Source organism: Haliaeetus albicilla, chromosome 9 (assembly GCF_947461875.1).
Source record: "Haliaeetus albicilla chromosome 9, bHalAlb1.1, whole genome shotgun sequence".
In the NCBI taxonomy this organism is placed as follows: Eukaryota; Metazoa; Chordata; class Aves; order Accipitriformes; family Accipitridae; genus Haliaeetus; species Haliaeetus albicilla.
In genome coordinates, this window is record NC_091491.1 from 16349733 (window position 1) to 16371679 (window position 21947).

General features: G+C 42.3%; 1 protein-coding gene across 1 annotated transcript; it reads right to left on the bottom strand.

The window, feature by feature from the left end:
* Positions 1 to 1660: 1660 nt before the first annotated feature.
* Positions 1661 to 21194, bottom strand: MSL2 (MSL complex subunit 2). Its single transcript, XM_069791848.1, has 2 exons — positions 20336 to 21194; positions 1661 to 5554 (listed from the first exon to the last, which is right to left on the bottom strand). The coding sequence occupies exons 1-2, from the start codon at positions 20475 to 20477 to the stop codon at positions 3957 to 3959; spliced, it is 1740 nt and encodes a 579-aa protein (XP_069647949.1). The 5' UTR covers positions 20478 to 21194; the 3' UTR covers positions 1661 to 3956.
* Positions 21195 to 21947: the final 753 nt, after the last annotated feature.

The window sequence follows — 21947 nt, forward strand, 5'->3', positions numbered from 1 at the left end:
CTTTTATTCTGGATCACACCAGAATCTTTGCACAATTTGTGCCACATCTGTATGGTCTTTTTCTTGAAAGTCTGTCAGAGTTTCACTGAATGAGCAGCTCCTTGCTGTGCCAGAAGTACCTGCCTTGGAAAGCAGGCTTTTCAGGTTTTATGTCAGACTGCTGCTACACAGTAACTCTACAGGTTTCTTCTGACAATACAAAATTTTATGGTGCCTGCAGGGGGACAGCCTCCAAGATGTAATGATGACACAAATGGAAGCAGCTGTGCAAGAAGACAACTGTTACCTGCCTCCTCAGTTTGCAGTCATGTTTTAAAACTCATGTGTGTACAAGAACATCTGCAGGGAGTTCAACAGAAACAGAAGAGTCTGTTGTGACCCCATTGTTCACAGGCACTGTACCATAGGGTTAGACAAGCTGGAGAGCGAGAACATCACCTGCATGAATGAACTGCTAGAAGAGCCACAAGGTCAATGTGATCCAAGTGTTCATTTCCAGTTTTGTTTCCCTGTCCCTCCTCCCTCCGGGATCTAATTCCAACCAGTGATTTCACTGATGTACAATACATGGAAAGAGGCTTTCCACTCAAAATGAAAGTTTATATGTGTTCTCCTTCTGGAAAGAGCATCTTCCACATGTTCAGGTCTGACTGGTCAAAAGCACTAAGACCAATTTTGTACCACTACACATGATCGGAAGTCCACCCCTTCCAAAACGAGTTCTGTTCTTTCCATCTTTGCAACATGTTTTCAGGCAGGAAGACTCCCCCAGCAAAACATTTGATAAACTGCTGCTTTTTCTTTCTGCTGCAGCTCTACAAATTACAGGATTTTAATAAAAGTTTGAAAGTTAATCAGTGGCTTCAAGAGGATGGGAAGAAAGCTGAAATACCAAGCATTTCCTATATGAAAAGGAATCCCCAAAGCAGCTTCCTCTATGCTAACGCCAAGAACAGTTCCCCAAATCCATAGCAGCGCAGGAGGAAGGCCTGGTCAACAGCAGCTGGGGAACTCCTGCCAGCCCAGCCCAGCCCAGCCCGGGCTAAGCTGGAGCTAAAAGGATCCTCGTGATTCCTGGGTGCTTCCCAATGTATGGCCACCAGCCAGCAAGTCCTCGCTGTGGGCTCTGTTGGACTGAGTTTTCAAACTGGCGCTGGAAGGTCCCAGAACAGCATGCTGCTTATGTTGCTGTAAAATGGAAACTAATGCTTTGCAAACTAGAACCACTGCAATTATTTTCAGCAACATTATGATCCTTTCCATTGCTCAGCTAACTCAAGAACAACTAGCCAGGAGGTTAAGAAAACCAAACCAAGCCAACCCTAATTTAAACAATTACAGAATTAGTCATCGATGGACTAAGTAGTATTTAGACAGTAAGTTCAATATATGCCACACTGATTGCCCTTAGCAGTTGCAAAATAGAATTAGAAAACTAACATTTATTAAAACAATTTGAATTTTAATATACATTTCAAGAACGTGGCAGCATAAAAGGAAATGTTTTTAGAAACAACCTGAATCTACCATTTGCAATTTTACATCAGTGATCAGGGCTCTCCTGTCGACGGTTCCAAAACACACTTGACCTAAATTCTCCAACTTTTGGTACCATATTTAATGCAGCAGTGAGATAGTAAAGATTCCAAGTACTCCCACATTTCTGGAGCAAAGGTACTATGTATTTAATTTAATGAAAGTCCTAATAAATGTACCATCAACAATCTCAGCAAAACTTAACAGCTCTGCAAAAGCATTCAGAAACAACCCATGCTGTGCAGTTTACTCCCCTTAAATCAGATTCCAGTTTGGCTACTTTTCTTACACGTAGTGGACTAATAAACAGATTTACATTAGTAGGTCACGATCAAACCACCAAATTAGAAAATGGTAGGATCCTTTTGGGTCAACACAAAAATCACATACAAGTTTAACTAAATACATTTTAATAGGACATCGTTAAATCTCATGAGGGCTAAAAAACACAGATCTTAGGTACTTGGGTTGGCAAATAAAGACAAGAATACTAAGAAGCATTTTCCACCATTTACTCATTATCAAAAATATTTTTCAACTCTTCTTGCAAAACAAAAACAAAAAAGTACAGACTGGACACGTACATCACATTTTTCTTCCTATGGCTTTAACCCCCCACCCTACCCACCCCACAAAAAAGACGGGGGGAGAAACAAACCAAAACCAACAAAAAGATCTGACCACATTCACAGAAAATGACACCATGGTACACTACAAAACAAAAGGAGGTGTCATTTGTGTCCAAAGGTTTTTGCTTATTTCTTAGGTGAGGAACCATCATTGTACATGCTTTGTGCCAAATCAAAATACACCTAACGTTAGGTTGGAAAGCACTGCGGGGTTCATTAGATGAATAAAATGAAAGATGGAAGCAGTGAAGTAACTCAAAAAATTCACATACTATTTAACATGCTGTTGAAACAGGAATAGCCTTTTAAATTAGAAGGTAATGTTTTGTATTCTAGTCAGCCCATGTTTAATTTATGCTATAGCATTCAAAGAGGAGAAATTTCTGCTTTCATGAAGTAATCTGACTTTTTTAGGCTGCCAGTGAAGCCCTAAATGCAAGACTGAATTCTTCCGCTTGTACTCATATTTAGGGGTTGCGCTGAAATAAACCATTTTTGCATAAAGCTGAATTCCTATAAAGGTGCTTTCATTTTAACACTTTCTGAGATAAGCTCTTTGACAACTTTGTGTTATTTTTCTATTTTAGAGCCTTTCAGCCCAGGTTGAAAAGCACTAACCTTCGAAAGCTACTTTCAACATATTAGTGAAAATTAGACAGATTCTGGGTGGAGTGAGTTGTATCACTTACTGTGTCTAACAAACATCTGAAATATTTGACCTTAGATAGCAATCCATCCTCTGCCCCAGCTGAAAGATGCCTGTCAGCAAAGAACTACCTTCAGGGGGATGGGTCCCAGGTCTGTTGCGGTACAAACTTCATCAAACAAACAAATAAACAAATCACCCCCAATGGTCTTAACTGCTGTGGAAGTCTCTGTGTATCCCAGACACTGATCAGCAGAGGGGGGAGAAAAATCAGCCAAGGAGTCTCTCTGTAGCCCACAAAACCCTCTCTTTTCTAGAAGCAATAGCAATAAAATCAGCAGGAACTCCAGAAAAAAAAAGGGAGGGATGGGTGGGAGAGAATGGTGCTAATAAAACTTTGTGTACAAGTAATTTTCTTGCCCCAGCCAAAATAGTCAGGGAACATGACCAGTGGAATTGTCAAGAAAACAAAAAAGAGTGATGTTGTTAACAGGGACAATGTATCCAAGTCAGCAGTCTGACATTCATATCTAACCACTGATCTTCCTGACCCTTGTCTGGAGACTGAGCTGCTTTCTGAGCTATTAGCTTTCTCAGTATATTACTAAACTTTTTTAAACTGTTCCATAGAGTAGGTAGTCAATTCTCACCATCGGAAATTATCTACCCTTTTCAGACTGTATTCCCCAGCTCAGTGCTGCATTTCCTTCAGGAAAATTAGGAGATTTTCTAGTAATGGTGACTGTAACTAATCGATAATTACTTTTCTACATCATAATCTAGCACAGTTTAGATGGACTAACTAGATACCACCTTTCCACATTTAAGTAGAAGCTTTGACTGAGCACAAAGCATGACCGAGTACAATGAGGTTAATGTATTCTTTGCCAAAAATCTTGTGATAAAATCATTTACATCAGCAATTGATCTCAAACTATGAGGTGCTGTAAGAACTAAAAACAGTTTTAGGGTAACTCCTCCATTATCTGCAACTATTTCCCAGACACTAATACACATAACATAGCAATGAAAAACACTTGATACAAGTGATCTAAACGCAGGAGCTCCAGCAAGTTAAACAGAACCATAGCTGCCTTAAAACTGTAGCAGTTCCCCTACTGATGGCAGGGAAAAGAAAGAAAGATTCAACAGTCGTATCTCATGTCTATAGCTTCATCCAAACTTTTATCATCGTGTGTACTGGCAGCTAAAAACGTAGTTACTGGTGACCCTGTCACATTGATTACACTGGTGCTTGTGCTGGCATTGCGCACTGCAATGCTTGTCACATTAATGCCCAAAGTAAGCCTAGTCTGCTCCAAGGCCTTTTCTGGCACTGCAAATGCCTCCAGCTTCTTCTCCCCATTAGCCATGTATGAGTTTTGGCAGCCACGGCATATGCAGTCAAGGCAGGCTTTGCGGTTAGAATAGCAAGGGCAGCGTTGGCCACGGCATGTAAGAACACTTGGATTTTGGGTGGCACGACCACATTTACACCCTTTCTTTTCTTGTGGCTTTTTATACACAGTTTTTGTTGGGCTTCCTGGCATAACGTTACTGCTAGGAACTTTCTCCTTTGCTTTGTCTTTTGTTTTCAGCACCCCTGGTTTGGCTTTCGGGTGAGATTTCTTAGGGGCGTGTTCTAAATTCTTTTTCATGCTTTTGTTAGACAGCAGCACAGTTTTACTTATTTTGGGAGTAGTGCCTCCATTAGGTACAGTTGCAATAGGCTGCAAAGACATTTTATTTTCCTGTTTCACTGTTACAGGAGCTGATGCGCCCAGTGTTGGGCCACAGATGATGCTGGAAATGGGTAGAGGTTGAACCTTTTCACTGTCACTTTCTGATCGAGATCGCTTTCTGTTTAACTTAACCACCTTAGGCGTCGCCGCTGTACAGGAGATTCCATGAGGAGAAGCATCTGTGGACATGAAAATGTTATGGCTAAGAGGTGGGGGAGAAAGCTGAAGGAAAGGGCCATTAGTCATGTTTGCTTCCAAGCTGGGCTGCAAATTAGAATCACAGACTTCAGTATTTGAAACGGTCTCTAAGCTCCGGAGAACTTCCTCGACGCTAAGGAGAAGCGAGCCACCTGGTTTTATATCTTCACTGAAACTGCAGATGTCAATGCCTGTTGTACACAAGTCACTAGTAGAAACTGTATCGCACACAGGCTGCAGGCTGCTAGAGATATCTTCAGTTTTTATATACTCTCCAGTACTACAGACATCAATTGTGTTTGTGTGTTCAGGAGAAGGAATATTCACTCCAAGTTTATCTACTGAAAGCCCATTACAATTGGGCAACCCGTTGATAACAGAACCTCTAATATCAATGTTGTGTGTGCCTTCAGGTATTGATGTAAAACTAGCTGGAGGATCAGTTGTGAGTTCTGAGGTTGAAGGTACTGGGGAATGTGTCAAACACAAAGCCAAGGCTGTATCAGAAGATTTTTCTGTCTCTTCATGGAGTGGTGATCCATCTTTGAGCAAAGCCAAAAGATCTGCAGAACAATCAACTGCTTGGATAATATCTCGTGCCAGCGGAGTTTGCGTTATGTATTCGCAGAGTTTCTTATAGCAGTTCACTAAGATGCTTAGTTGCTTATTCTCCTCGAACTGTTCATAGTCCTTGCACCAGCTACATGATGGTTTCATCATCATCTTCTTGCCTTTACAAGTTTTGCAGACATAATGCTGACATGTGGAGTTGGTAGGAGCAATAGGGTCTTGTAGCAAATTTCCTAAGGAAAAAGAAAGAGAAAGATTACAATGGACTCAAGGCAGGCTTCCAGGATAATATGGGATGAATTTTTTTGTACTGTCAAAAAACTGCCTGACAAAGTTCAGTAAGTCACAAGAAAATGTACCATCCACACAATAGCCTGTAAAAATTTTCACAGCTGCTATATCTGGTTTTAAAACAATGTCAAATTAAAAAAAAAATAAAAATCAGAAGAAAACCATCACACCATAATTTGTTGTGCTGCTGCAGCCTTTAGAAACACTCTCCACTGAAACACTACCAATTCCCTTGTCCCCTTCAGCCGTTTCTTCCATTGAAACTTACAAAACACACAAGATTTCTATGAATTTACCAAAAGTGCAACAATAAACTCCCATGAAGAGCTACTGCAGAGATTTTAATGAAATTAGTGAAAAGAAATGGCAATGGAGCAGAGGAAAACTCTAAAAGGAAAGTAAAAATGATGAAATATCAACCCCAAAAGGAAAGAAGACACAGCAGACTTTTACTTTTCATTTAGCTAAGACTAAAAATAGAGCCTAGCTTTGTGACAGTCAATGCCATGAATAAAGCACAAAGTTTTTAACTTTGCAAGCAACAAAACCTGTTAAATGGATCCCATGAATTCTTATAAACATTGAACAAAACACCTAATAATACATTTGACCTAAAAAAAAAAAGACTATATTGCTCTCCAATAGATCACTCCTGTGCCAAACCAGAAGGTGCAACAAGGCAACTATTAACATTTCCTGGGGAGTGATGGCTCCCAGTTTTCTAATTCACAGACACGTATCAGTGAAATAATACTTAAAACAGTGGTACTGTCATAGCCATGATGCTTAAATTCTTTAAAGTGGCAACAACAGCTCATCTCCTAGGCAGGCACAAAGAAATCAGAAGAAAGGATTTTCTCTAAGATCTTACTGTTAAGAATAGAAAACGAATAAAAATCAGTTGCTGAAGGAATCAACACACCTGACAACACAGAAAGTTTCAGACACCCCATACTGACAATCTGGAATATTATGTCTCCAGATCTCTGAAACTGTAAAAACCTGGAATAATGTTTTTGTTTTTATTTAAGACTAAACCAAGTTAACACACAAGGATAAAATAGGAAAGAACAGAAGTAACTGAATTTCTGCACAGAAATAATCCAACTAGTAACTATATCCAGAAAAATGACAGTATCACTTTGCTATTTCTAGCTAGCTCTAGGCCAGAAAGATACTCTAACACCTAAATTAAATTTCAGAGTATCTATAGTAATCTACAGCAACAGGTTTCCCCTCCTTTCCAAGCAGCAGATTTTCAGCTTTGATCAGACCTTTCTCTCATAAGGAGCCTTTGCTGGACGAGTTACAACCATCAGTGAATTCTCACCCAGATTTTCCAAAGTGAAAACATGCTGTTATGAACACATGAATAAAATGAAACAATTTGGGATGAGAAAGCAAAGTGCATGCATTAAAACAGACTGAGATTAAAAAAATTGCATCAAAGAGAGATACTTTCTCTCATCACTCACTTGCCAAGGAACTTTTAATCACACAGACCTTCCGTAACAGATTCTCATGACAGCGCTTTGAAGGGATCTAATTAACTGGACCTAGTTGAGGGGACCAAGTTACCAACTAAGTAATAAAACCCAACCTTTCTACCTTACATTACCTTAGTCGAGAACCCAAGGCCTCAGGCAGAAGAACAAGACGTACTATACTAACCCTTGGCTGTGGTAGCACTTAAAAGTATGAAACTTGTCCCTCACTCTGTAGCCTGTGTCAAAATGTTCCAACCCCCTTCCTAACCTAACCCTCTGTGCTTTTCACCATTCAACCCACTTTTGAAAATTCAACCTTTTGTGTGTGTTTAAATAGGAAATTTGCATTAGCACAGTAATTCTGCAACACTTGAATTTTGTGAGTGAGCAGACTATTATCCCATTTTCCCTTTGAAATCTGAATTCCTTGGTACCTCTTTGGGAAAGGACTGCTCCACAGCCCTCCACCTGAGCTGTCTTTCAGTAAAAGTGGCTTGATGTAAACTGGTTTTTGACCAACAAATAACAAGAGTCAGTGCTGAAGTCATCATTACGTAGTATTTTTTTAATAAACTGAGAGAAAATACAATTGTTTAGAAAGTTGGCAGGTGACACACAGTTTGACACAATGTCAAATAATGAGAACTGCCACTACAGCTCCACTGGAACAGGAGCTGTAGGGAAATGCACCGTATTTGAACACAGTTAATTGAAAGCGATGCAGGAGGAACACTGAATAGGAGAAGCTGTAGAACAGAGAAAGGTTCAAAGCACAATTACAGCAATACTTGATGGGAAATGCACTTCACGACCAAAGAGCAGGTGTTTAACTTTTCTTTGCTAATCTAATGAGGAAGGGCTGACTGAGGAAGGGTGACCCCGCAAGACCCCACCATGAGAAGACAATAGCAAAACACTCTTCAAGTTAAACAGTGAAGATTTGAAGCCAACAGATGGAACATGGAAGTCACACAATCCAACCTGCAGTGGATTTTTTTTTTTTTAAAGTTCTCTTTAAATGACAGTATATAAACAGCAACGCAGGCAGAGATGTCCATCATGGTCGCAAGACTGGATTTGATTTTGTGAGAAAAGTCCCTAACTCCCATGGGGAAAAACAAAAGAAAGCTTTAAATCACATCAGCTAGTCTCAGAATTCATGTCCTTAAGCACAACGAGCTCACAAACAATTGTCCGTCCCTTCTGGATCTTGAGTCTTTCCAACAGGACAGGCAGAAAGCCATGCCAGGACCAATGCAGGAGGCAAACACACCTAACACTTGTTCATTTAATGCTTTGAGACTTCAGAAACCATCATAAAAATACATGCATCCACAGTGCTTCTAGGACCAAAAGCCCACCAGCATCAATACGCAATGAAACAAAGCAGTTGGGTGTGCTCCTTCATCCACCTTTAGCCTCTTTTTGCTACTTATGATGATTAAGTATGAGTTACAATGATCAATGCTTTACAGATTCTGAAGCACTGAAATACTTCAGAGGTGGAACCAAATAAACAATATACCAATTTAACTATTAATGAGATTTAAAAAAAAAAAAAGTCATCGCCAACTGTGCATTTTATTTCTCCCAAAATAAATTTGGCTGAAACTGTTGAATGGGTATGAATGCTAGAAGAGGATACTGAAAAATTTAAATTTCCTGAAGCTTTGAGGAAAAAAAACAGACGGACAGACAAGACAAAACACTTCACATGCTCTCACTGAAGCAAAGAACAGAGCGAGTTCTACTGTCAGTAAATGTCAGGCAACCTACACTGGAGAGACACTGGGAATGCCTGAGACATGGGAATATTTTCAGCTTGAGCTCATATCTCATTTAATACTCATTCTTCAGTCAAAGTTTCTCTCTCATATGGATTCTGTGGCACCTATCACTCTCTTCAGCTTTAGTATCATTAGGCAAAAAAAAAAAAAAAAAAAGGTCAACCATGAGATGCAAATTCACAGAAAATTAAGTTTCATTACTTTTAATACTCAGGGAATGGTACTAAGTCAGCAACGCTGTCCCAGAAAGATAACACCCGAGCTGCTACCCAGAATCTGGAGGTACTAAGCTCTGGGACATTCCAAACTGCTGGATTGTACAGGCTCCCAAGGCGTAACACTCATTTGATGCTGCAAATTACCAAATCTTCCCAGATGAAGATTATGAACTCCACCATGAAAATAAAACCAGGAAGGATTCCAAGATGTTACCTAGCCCATCCTCAAACTCCTAAGAATAACCATACTGAGTTAGATCCATCTAGCCCAGCAGGCCATCTCACTAGTGGCCAAAAGCAGATGCTTAGGGCATAGAGTAAGAACAAGGCAAGCAAACAATTAGTACTTGCCCAGCCTTTAACCACTATGGGCTGAGATACTTCTCATGGGAGATGGGGTTTCCATGTACTCTGTAACTCTCGGCTTCCCCCCTTAGGCTTGCCTCATCTCCTCTTTAACTATTTCAAATGTCATCAGTCACAGCAGGCTTTGACAAGGAAGTCCCTTGTCAGCAATCCACTGTGCTGAGAATGACCTTTTTGGTTTGAGCATTACTCTTACTAGTTTCACTTGACAATCTCTTGTTCTTATGTTGGATGAAGCAACAGTCAATCACTATCCTCTCTTCCATACTACTCATGGTTTTACAGACATATACCACGTAATCCTCCAAGTTGTCTCTTTTCCAGACTGTACAGAAGTTGTTCCTTACGTTGGATCACCCTTCCCCTAACTCTTCCACAGTTCTTTTTTGAGACGGGGGGACCACAACTGCAACAACGTAAGATGCAGGTGAACCACAGCTTTATACAGTGCCATAATAAAGTTGTCCACTTTATTCTCTAATCCAGTCCTGATTTTTAGCATTTGCTTTGCTTTTTTGATTGAGACTCAGTACTGAGCTGACATTCTCATGGAGTTTTCTATTGCAAGGCCAAGATCTCACTTTTGGCTGGTAGCCATCAGTGCTACCCCTTTCTATAAATTTACAAATTTACAGAGATCTGCAAGATATAAAAATGGTGGGCTCTGAGAAGTTAATATTTTTTCCATGTTTATAATTTAATATTTATCTAAGCTAAATTTAATTTGTCATTTTATTGCGCAGTCATTCATCCACATAAGATCCTTCCACAATTATTCAATGCAGGCCTTCATTTTTACTACCCTAAATAGCTTGGTATTACTAAACTTTGCCTCGTCTTTTCTCACTCTCTTTTGCAAGGGGTATATTAATGCACCAAAAGCAAAATCATGTTCTTACAAAGCCTCCAATAAGAGGTTTTCCCTAAACAACATCAGCTCTTAACTATCCTACTTTCAGAAAGGTTTACTAAACACCTACATTAATATGAGCACTTAAAATTAATAAACAGCATATACAGAGGAAATACTTTTAATATATTATTTACAAAGTATCACAGCTGTCCTGGAAAGGCTGCTACCAGGAGGGAGGTCATTTAAACCACAAGGCATACTTCCTATTGTGTTCCTTAATGAGCTTACTTCACAGCTGCAGGAAGAGGGGAAGCATCTGCAAATTCTATCTCAGAGACCAAAGGGAAGAGAAGAATTGGGAATCTATGCAATTGTTAGGTGTATATATCCAGCAAATGCACTCCAAATGGATGAAATTCACTGAGAAGAAAGACTTTAAATCGGAACAGGTCACCACCTTCCATTCTCATCTATCCTCAGCAAAGCTAGAAATATAATGCCCTAGGAAAGGGGCTACACACAATAACTAATTTAGCACCCTTGGAAAAGCCTACTGAAACATAATATATTGCCTTTTTTAACAACTCGAAGTCTTAAGAATGATGAAACTATTAAATCTTAATTTGATCAAGTCAACTAGAAAAAAAATTGTGATGTCAAATTTTGTTACAAGTAGAAATAAATGTATCACTAGGGTTTATCTCCAACATTTGTCTGCCAAAACAGTCTTTAATTCTTGGTTGCATTCATATCACCAGAAGTCACCCTCCTTTCATAGTGCACAGCAAGGAAGTGGAAAACTCAACAGCCCAGCCCTCTACTCCTTTCACTCTCTGACCAAAGTGGTGTATCTGCTACACAACATAAAAATAGGACTGGCATCCATGATGAAGGGGAGAAGACGGTGAGAAGGAAGGTAAGAAGAAAGCTCACCTGCACCAGCTAAATCTGTTAACATCAAACACTACAATGACCATGATTTCATTTTTAAACCAAGATTACAAAGTGTATCCGAACTTTGGATTAGTCAGATAGAAATTCTACAGCTCTCTGAATCTAGCAAGTTTTAAAAAACAGGCAGCTATAATCAATCTGATAAAGCACACATATACTTCTGCATTAGACTTAAAATTAATATATGGCAAGCACCTCAAAGCAATAACCAGAAGCTGGAGATTTAACAGTTGGACTGCTACACTTTCAGCATTTTCATTTCTGGATTAAACACGATCTGATTGTTTCTACTAAACTAATTAGCAACAAGCAGTAAGCTCTAACAAATTGCTACAGTCAAACTTTAGAGTTAACCACCTTCTGAAGAATGGGAGCTAGTTCTCACTGACTGGCAGTACCACTTGATAGGCTTTTTGAAGTTCAGCTATCCACCTACCTGTACTTCAGCTGAAGCAGCCTCTGAAAGGAAAAGGCTTGCTCCCCTCACCAATTTGCCTGCACTGCTCCCTTCTTCAACCCCACACAGCATCTTTTCATCTAAGAAATTATCAGCTAGATCTGACTGAAGAATAAGTAGCTCAACGAGGTTTCAAAACAAAACATGCAAAAGAAAAATACGACCATAAAAGCAGTAGCATTTTCAGAGTTTGATAAAAAAACCTAGAAGCACTACTTGATGATAGGCAGGCAGGCATATGATAAGTAGTGAAAAGGTCTATTAACCATCTGCAGAAAAATAAAACAAAAATGTAACATCTGTTTTATACAGGTGAAAGATTTGAATACTTACTAGAAAAGAAGATAACTAAATACACTCAAACCCAGAGAAACTTCAAGAGAGGTTAGTGCAAGGGACAACTGCCAAGGACAATACAACAGTGAAAGGTCTCCTTCCACAGATCTCAAGCCCGAACATAAACCCCTTCCAAACCATACACTCGAGACGGTGGGCTTGAACCATGGTCTGGTTGATACATGTCAAAAATACTGCACCAAATTCAAGAGGCAGATTCATCAGATGGAGGTTTGTGCTACCCCTGCCCTGACAAACTGTCCCAGTTAGAAAAATGTTTGGCAACTTTTCTCATCATACAGAAACCTACTGGATCATGTGGCAGAGGTGCCACCTATCACCCAGATATCGTACACCCACTTCCCAGTGTTCAGAAAACAAATCAGCATTTGCAGCAACCATGCTCTTGGTTGAGAGGCCTGAAGATGCAAGACGCATCTGCAATATTACTATCACAAAACTTTGAACCTAGTCTACAAAACACAGATTGCAAATAAGAGGAGTTCACAATGACAACACTAGAAATGTACTTATCCTTTCATGGGTTTTGCGAGACAAGGCTTCGTAGACACAAATAGTTTTATTCAGCCAAAAACTAGAAATAGAAAAAATCGCCCAAGACTTTCAGCACACAATCCTTTTTCAGATCTGAAACAGTAAGAGTTCACCTGTGAACTAAATTATAGTATTTCTTCCTGAAAACACCATCTTGCTCTTAGATCACCACAACAACAACAATGGTACCACTAGAATTTGTCCAAAGACATTCACAAGAATTCACAGATTCCCCATCAGGTAAAATGGAAACATGGGCGACAGATTAAAAAAGCATTAAAAAAAGCCCCAAAAAACTTATTTCAAAATTTTATCAGAGAAAACATTCTGCTGGCTGCTGAATATTTCTGACCATCCTCCATCAACAAACAACTATGAAAAATTAGCTACAGAAATTATTACCCTCATATAGGAATGGTCACAACTAACGAATTAATGATTGTATGAGACCCTGGAAAAATCAAAACTGCATTATTTTTGGTCTGAACACCATGGGAACCCAAATTAACCATTATATGAATACAGTTAGACTATTTTTCTGTATATTTGGAGAAACACAGTCAACCTCTTTAGCTAAAGTTCAAGGAAAAAAAAACAGAAATATAACAACAAATTGCATTTTAACTGTAGAAGGGACTGCTTTGTTCTCTGACTCTGTCCCCTGCATAATAAACAACAGAACATATTTTACCAAGTCCTGTGTCAAAGTTATATTTCTGTTTGAAAGTCTTTGTGTTTACAAAATCACTGACTGGAAAAATTCTGAATGTATTTTTAACAAACTAGGTGGCAAAGTTCAAACTTTGTAATGAACAGGCTTTAAAAAGATAGAGAAATTCATCTTGTTCACCATCCAATGTAAAATTTTCATGTTATGATGTTTTCCAAAAGTCAAGGTTGCTGTATTTTAAGAGCTTTTAAATGGCAAAGTTAACATTTCTCCTATGGGTAGGAGATTAATTTCATTAAACATGTTTCTATGCAGCATGAACACTCATAATAGTTAAAACTTGCTTTGAAAGCTATAGATCAAGTTGATCACTTTCTCTGAGCAAACAAAAAGAATAATGAAAACTATTTTTTCCCACCAAACAAAAATGCTGGCACCATCAGGATTAACCATGCAATCTTAAAGTGAACTGTGCTCTTCAAGACCACGGGAGAAGGAGCAAGCCCTGTGCTGTGACTGCAAGGCTCAGGAGACAGAGAGTAACAAATTACATCATTGAAGGACTTCAAAGTGAATTCTTTTCAGCGCTCAAGAAAGGTTGTGCTGTACGTTATTTCTCAAGTCATATAATAGATGCAAGGAATCGTTTCTGGCCTCACAAAGAACTCCAACATCCAACATATCCAGCAACTGCTTACTCCATATTTAGTCAACCTATTCTGTAAATCATAACATAGTAAGAAAACAACACCAAAGAAATCTGTGTTTGAATGCACTATGTCCATAGACCCAGACAACTAAGTTGTCCCAATAAAGATGCCTCTTGGCAACACATTAACTTTTCTTCAAACACTCTGAAATGCAATCAGTTTAATCAATATCCTCAGGCGACCATCAAAACCCATCTATCATCTCCCATTGCCTCAACCAGTTACACACTCTCATCCCAAATCACATCAGAAGACAATATTGCAATCTTCACTTTGCAACCTTCTTCTGTAAGCCCACTATCAACCAGCTGTTATGGTGGAAACCACAGTTAACTTCTCTTCCTACACTTCAATTTTGTTCTAAGACAGAGGAGTATTTTTAGTTTAGAAACCAATTTAAATTCAACTGGTAGAACATTATGTCATCAAAACTTATGCAGTACAATGCAGACAACCTTGAAAAAGCTGTTCTCCCAAGAGTCACACAAAGGATTTAAAAACAGGAAAGGGAAACAGTGAATTTAAGTAAGGAGATTTTTAAGGGGAAGAGAAATCTTCCAACATGTTCTTGGCTAAGAACTGGTGTATTCAGAGATGTGTGAGTAGACATTTTATAGACAACTGCCCATGCTGGTTATCTCCAAAACAAGAAGAAAAAGAATACCTGCAGCAGAAGGTATTAGTCCCATAGTCCATGCTCCCCGATGGCTGTTTCAGAGATTCTTGTTATTTTGCGCATTCTTCAGAAATTCAGAAGTATTTTGGCAACCATTCATGTAATTTTTAAGGGGAAAATAACATACTTTTTAAAACTACCAATATATGAAAATGGAGGAAAGAAGAACATTTTAATGAAAAAATACCTTAAAAAAAAGCACCAATCCAGATCACTTTTCAAACATAAAAGGCAACTCTGATCTGGCAGCACAGATCATGCATCAGTCTTCCCTCTCCTTAATCTAGGGAGAATGGACAAGGAATGAGAGTTTGAGGCTAAACTTTTCCATTACAAAAATTAAATACACTTTTTCACTTTAAAACTCTGATATCCAGGCTTAACTCACTTAGTCATGGCTCACATCCCAAACAGATAATCCAGTATCATGCATATAATTAAGTTTTATTAGTAGTGGGAGTTTGTTTCTTCTGCCTTCTTCCATCTGTGACCAGAAATTGAATTTGCTAGAAAGTTTCAATCTATTTAGGTGTCACCCAACTATCTTCTTTTCTCTGAAGGACATCACATTACTGCTGCATGCCTCAGATTGCCTCAGTACCATCAGTGGAAAAAAGACTTACTCTAGAGCTGCAATTTGTTTGTATTCCACTTGCTTATGGTGCTTCTTCCCTTAGATACTTGCAGAAATTTTCACATGAAAGTTTAATGAAACTGTACAGGTCTAATTCACAATTTCCCGGTGACAAAGTATAGCCTAAAGTAGTAAGCTCTACTTGGGATCCATAACAATGTCACTAAGAGCTATAGACAAGGGGTCTGGAGGAAGTCACACCACGCACTGGCATAGGGGAGGAAGCAGTCAGAACTGCAGAAGCAATGGAGAATTAGCTCAGCAAGGGGCAAGGAAGAAGAGGAGAAGCCTTCACAAGTCCAACATGGACAAGAGGGCACAATGATGGAAAATTTTACGCAACTCAATCTACCACCAACTATGGAGAAATTTCAAACCTAGCTAGCAGAATGAGTTCCATAAGACTCAACTTATACTGACAGCATAAAACTTCCAAAAAATAGGCTAATAGTTTTACACAAGAGCAGGATGGAAATAACATCCCTACACTAATCTTTAAATAGGGAAACAAAAATTCAAGATCTTGAATTTTATTATTTTGGTCATCCATGCCATTCCCCATGCTTGGGAGTTGATTCCATGATGCTACTTTTACCATTTAGCCTTCAATCCTCTAACTAAAATTATCAAGAGCTATCTCAAAACACTTGACAGGAGCTGTGTAAGGTACCAGTCAGTATTGTCACGTTGTTTCTTTGTTCCTTCCCACCCCTTAATCTCCTTTAAGCCACATGTCGTCTCACATCCCCTCGCTTAGATCGCAGGATGTTCAAGGCAAGAACTATATTCTTATCCTGTATTTCTACAGCACAAGCTACAGTTGGGTTCCTGGCCAAATGCAAAGCGTTGTCCTAAAGCCATGCAACCTTTTAAGCACTTTCACATTCTGAATCAGCAATAACAATCTTTCAGAGGTTCCAGGATGAAGTTTTCCACAGATAAAAAGCTAAGCTGATCTGACTGCCAACCTGTCTCTTACAAGCATTTTAACTGAATTTCAAAAAAGGCTGTTAATGCTGAAAAGCCAACTGAACCTTTGAATGACTTGCAGTAACCTACATGGGATTTGAAACAGGGAAAGGCGCTTTTAAGAAGATTTTAATCCCATCAGGCAGTACTTTTAAAACAAAGAAGTTTGTTGCATAAATTCTACTAAACTATTTTTAAATTAAATGTGGTATTAACATGCAATTTAATAATAATCACTGTAGTCCAGAGACTGCAACTTGGATTTCACATCCTCAAAATATATAAGGCACATACCTTCTGTCTAATGCACAAGCAGGAGCAGCTATTTTTAAGTTTTAAAAGCTCTAGGAAATATCATCTTATACATCCCTGTATAAGATTGATGCACTACCTACAACACCATCTAGGAAACTATCACATGATTGCACTCAAATCCTAGAAACATACACTGCCGTACCATTGACATAACCTTTATAACCCATTATAGGGTAAGACAGGTAAGACAGAGACCTCAAATCCACCTAGAACAAGCTTACTTAACTTACAATGGCATACTATATTTACATTATGACTTTCTACTGATGGAACTTCATGTGTGCCAATTTGAATCTAAAATCAGAGCTTTAATTAGAATTTCATAATTACGTGGGTCCAAAAACTTCCACCACCCCTACTATGTGAGCTGGTTTAAAAGACGTATCAGATCAGAAGAAAATTAGTTGGCTTGTGTCTAGTACATTGAGAAAATAGTGAAAGCACAATAATGTTAGTTGATTTATATAGCTGTCACTAGTTTCTTCTAAAAACAATTCTCTAAAATTAAAGGGACAATCCTGACTGCAGAATTAATACCTACAGCATAACAAAGCATTACAGAATGCATTCAGAGACATTAAATACTGAAGAAAGGCTGATGACATAAGGAGCACTAATTTGGGGAGTAATTTCCCAAGGGAAGTCCTAGAAGTCCAACACTTGAGACTTTAACCAAGTGTAGGGGGTTTATGCATTACTGATAATTCATGCAGCATTTCTCCAACGAAGGATGATTTTTAAACATTTACAGTCAAGACCGCATTCTGCTAAGATCTGTGCAAGGGAAGTACCAGACACTCACTGTTCCATGTACATGAACCCATACCCAGATATTTGGATCTCGTTGTCTAAACAGACAAATAGGGTAGAAAGAAGTGAGCATCTGAAAAACTTTTAAATATTTAAAAAAAAAAAGCAACAACACACTGTCAAGTTTGGGGAGTCATAGCACTCGCTCTTGTGATCATGACATCTCACAAAGTAACCTTTACTTCAGTACTTAAACTTTACCTTTTAAAACACTGAAGTTAAAAAGGGTTTGACAGTTGGATAGGCTTTAAATGACCTTAAACACACAGAAGGTGTAACAGCTCTTAGCACTAACGTGTACGAGAGAAAAAAAGTATTTTAAAAATATCACGGCAAGGTGGTCAGAGGGCCAAAGAGAGAAAGAGGCACCAATATTCAGCCATGACAGAAGTGGGAGAACAGGAACACAAAAAGCAAACAAGAAAAAGGTCAATTTGCCTTTACCAGCCTGAGCTGAAGATTTATGACTGCTGGTCAATGCCAGAGTGGACAGTTTTGTATTGGGCAGGACCACTCTCCCATGACTGCCTGCCTGCAGGTTGAAGAAAGACACTTTACCAACTCTGCAGGACAGAAACTGTATTTTACTGTACAGCTGAGGCCTCTGAATGCCACCACGCCACAAACAGGAGCCTAAGAAACAGAGAGAGAATACTGGGGAATTGCTCATAAACAGAATACTTGAAACAAACAGTGGCTACAGTTATCTGAAAGCTAGCCTCAGTAAGAAAAAATGTAAGCCAAAGCAATAACCTTAAAATTCAGAGAAAGCAAGGGATGAAAGGAGAAAGTGGAACCATCAAGAAGTAGTTTGTAAGTCAGAATATGCATGGCGGCACAAGTCAGTAGAAGAAAACAAACTAAAAAGTGTGGTTTGCTCTACCAAACTGAGAGTGACAGAAAAGCCAAGCAAGAGAAGCTGAAGAGGGGAAAAATAGCTCAGGAATTTGGGCAGGGACAAATTAAAGATAGACAATTTCAATAGCACAGAGTATAAAAATAAGATTGCAAAAGGCCAAGAAGGGAAGAAGTCAAGGCAAGGAGAACAAAGAACGCATTTCAGAAGACCAGTCTTAAAGTGGAGAGGCCAGATAGCACAGTAGCTATAAACACATAGTCCCTATGTAAGTATCTTATTTAAAAAAAAATAGAAATAAATCAGAAAAATGTTAGCATATTTTTAGGCCAAAGCAGTCTGGTGATTGACCAAAAGCAAGAAGGATTTATGGAAAAAAAAAGCACAGTTAGGGATTGGAATTAACAGGGCCTTAAGTAATAAGCAAGAGATAAAGAGCAGAGGTGCATCGATATTGACATCAGAGTTACATGAGGAAAAAAAAAAAGAAACTTCGACAAATTATTTCAGGAAATGACTACGCAGTGATCCTGGGAACAGGCTCCTTCTTTCCCAGTACAAACAGATCTCTATTTTCTAGGACTTTAAGTGGGAGGAGCCAATAGCTACAGGATAGGAAGCATCCAACACTAGTTTAGCAGCCTCAACAGCTGAAATCCTGATCCTGTAAATAAATAAAATAGTTAACTTTATACACACCAGTAATTCAATTAAATCTTAGTGTGACCACACACATTTGTAAAGATAAACACACGCAAACATAGCAGACGTTAAGTCCACTCTGTTAGGAAAATACAAACACACACAAGGCCAGGACTTAAAACTACCAGAGGGAAAGAAGGAGAAGTAACAAAATTAAACAACTGAGAGGTCTAACAGTTCAGAGTCCCTCTCCCAACACTGACCAGGGCTTGAAAGGAAAGTTCAAGAAACGTTGACAACTTATTCCAGAGCTTCCTACCAGGAACAGACATGTGCCCCCACCTCATAAACAGAGCAGAATGCAATTCCTTCCCAGTGTTCCCCAGACTGTAATACTGAAATTCCAGATGACTGCTTTTGCCCACAAAATGCAGAATGCTCTTTTTTCAGGGGAGGGAGTGGGGAAATCCTAGCAGAGTGTCAGCCTATGTGCTTTTTATGGTAATTATTGTTATAGGACAGTTATATGCTACGGACAAAAAAAAAACCATCCAAATACTGTTTCTGTGTGCTTAAAATTCCTGGCTTTCAGTCTGAATTACTTTTTTTGTTCTTTACATTTCAAGGAGGAGGAAAAAAAAAAGTACAAAGTTCTCATTTCCCTGCCTCTACGGTCTGTATATTGTTTTGAGTATCTTTTACCACACTTTCTCTTAGTCATCACTTTTTTAAAGCAATTAACTTGACTACACCAGGGTATTCCAATAACCACTAATAACTACCATACCCTTTATGAAATAAAGCGACCATAACGAAGCATTGCAGTTTGGGGAAAACACACTCTCTCAACAAAAACAACAGATTATTTTCTTTACAGCTTGCCATGCTATTAGATATGCAGACCCCTAACGCCTTTCTATCTTTCTGGCCAATGCTGCCCGCAGACTTCCCCCCCCTCCGCGCGCCACACACACACTTCGGGTTGGTTTTGGGTTTTTTTTGGGGGGGGGGGGGGCGGACGGGACAGGATGGGGCGGGACACGACACACGGGTCTAAGGCGAAGAACTATTTTCACTCCACCGTTCCCAACTTGCAAAAGAACCCCGCCGTTACCCGCGCCCCCCGCCCGCCGCCGCCCCACGTGGGCTCCGCCGCCGCACCCCCCCGGCGGCCCGAGGCTCCGCGGGAGCTCCGCGGCCAAAGGCTGAGAAAAGTTTCCCGGGCCGCCTCCGTGGCCCAGCCCGGCTCTCGAGGCCGGGGCGGGGGGGAGAGCCCTACCGCGGCCTTTCCTTCGGCGGCCGGGGCCGGGGCGAAGGCGGCCCGCCGGGGCGGCGCGGCCCAGGGCCGGCCCGCAGCGCCGTGCGGGGAGCCCCGCGGGGGTGGGGAGGGCAGACTCATTGTGCAGGGAACAAAAGAAAGATCCTCACCGCAAACGCAGCAGGAGAGGGACTGCCTGAAGTAGGGCAGGAGCTTGTTAATCTCTGTAAAGGACTGGGGATCCCCAGGGTCGTAGTTGAGCACCAGGCGGCTCGCTGAAACGTAGAGAGCAGTGGCATTCACCGGGTTCATCGCAGCCGCTCGCACGCCGCCGGCTCCGGGGTGAGAAGAAAGCGCGGCGCCGAGTCCGTGCCGCCGGCCGAGGGGGCAGGTGGCCCCGGGGCGGGGGCAGGCCGGGTGTCACCTTGGTCCGGGGCCACCTGGAGCCGCGCGGCGGCGGCGGCGGCAGCGCGGAGGCCGCGGCGGCCCTGTCAGAGGGGCCGCTCTGGCTCCTCCTCCGCCTCCAGCGGGGCCTCGCTCCCGAGCAGCGGCCTCGGCCCGCCCGCAGCCGCACAGCGCAGGGAGGCGGCGGCGGCGGCGGCGCTACTCCAGGCTGCGGGCCATGCCGGGCCGCCCTCCCCCGGGCCCTGCTCCTCTCCGAGCGGACGCTTCCTCGGCCGCTGCGGGCCGCGCCTCAGCGGCGGCCCGGCATGGCGGCGGCCGCAGGGAGGAACCGCGAAGCCAGCTCAGGGCGGCGGCGGGCCGGGCCGCGCTGCCCGATCCGGCGGCGGGGGAGGGAGGCGGATGCACCTGGGCCTCAGCGCGGCCTCATCACCGCGGCGCCGCCGCCGCGGCCTCCTCCGCGGGGCCGGTGGCTCCTGGCTGCGCGGCCGCGGGGCGGGCTCCGCTCGCGGGGCAGGATCCGCCGCCCGATCCGCGCCGCAATGTCAATAGCAACCGTTAGATCCAACCGTCACTGCGGAGCCATCGCCGCTGCCGTCTAGCGCCCAGCACCGCGCATGCGCGGCCGGGCCGCTTCCCTCCCCGCAGCGGGGGCCCATCCCGCGGCGCGGCACGCCGCGGGGCGGGGGGGGTGGGGGAAGGCGGAGCGCAGCGCCCTCTAGCGGGGCCCGCGCGCGCCGCCGCGGGGAGCGGGGCTGCCCTGCCGCCCTCGGCCTGGGCGCGGCGCCGGCCGGGGGCGGGGGGGGAAGCGGCCGCCTCTCCCCCCCCTCAGCAGGCGGCAGGGCGGGCCGCCGCTCCCTCGCCAGGCGGGCGGGGTCCCTCCGGCGGGTTGCTTGCCCCCGGCCCGCGGCGTTTAGGCTTTGCCCTCGTCCGGGGCCTCCGCTTCACGGGAGGCCGTGCCTCTCTCTAGAGTGGCTGGGCACGGCTTCGTGGTTCTGTCGTGGCGGGCGCCTTCGCCCACCTCTCGGGCTGAGGAGTCGGACCCCGCCTCTGCCTTAAGGCGTCCTGGAGCTTGCAGCCAGGCCTAGCAAATACTTCAGGCTTCCGCCTGGGCTTGAGGCTCCGGTGTACCGAGTGGCCCCCCCCCTTCCACCCAGCACGGAGCAAGTCCAGTGCGCGTCTGCCTTCAGAGCGAGAGAGCGGCAGGGCGCGCGAGGTTCTGGGAAGATCCGGCGCAGGAGCTGCAGAGCACACCCTTCTCGGATGTGGCTCAGATTGGCCCAGTGGACACCACCAGCTGCCCACACGCGGCTGCGTAGACAGAAGTTTGTCAGGAGCGTTCTTGCTGCCCATCCCAGCGCTCTGGAGGCCCCAACGTAT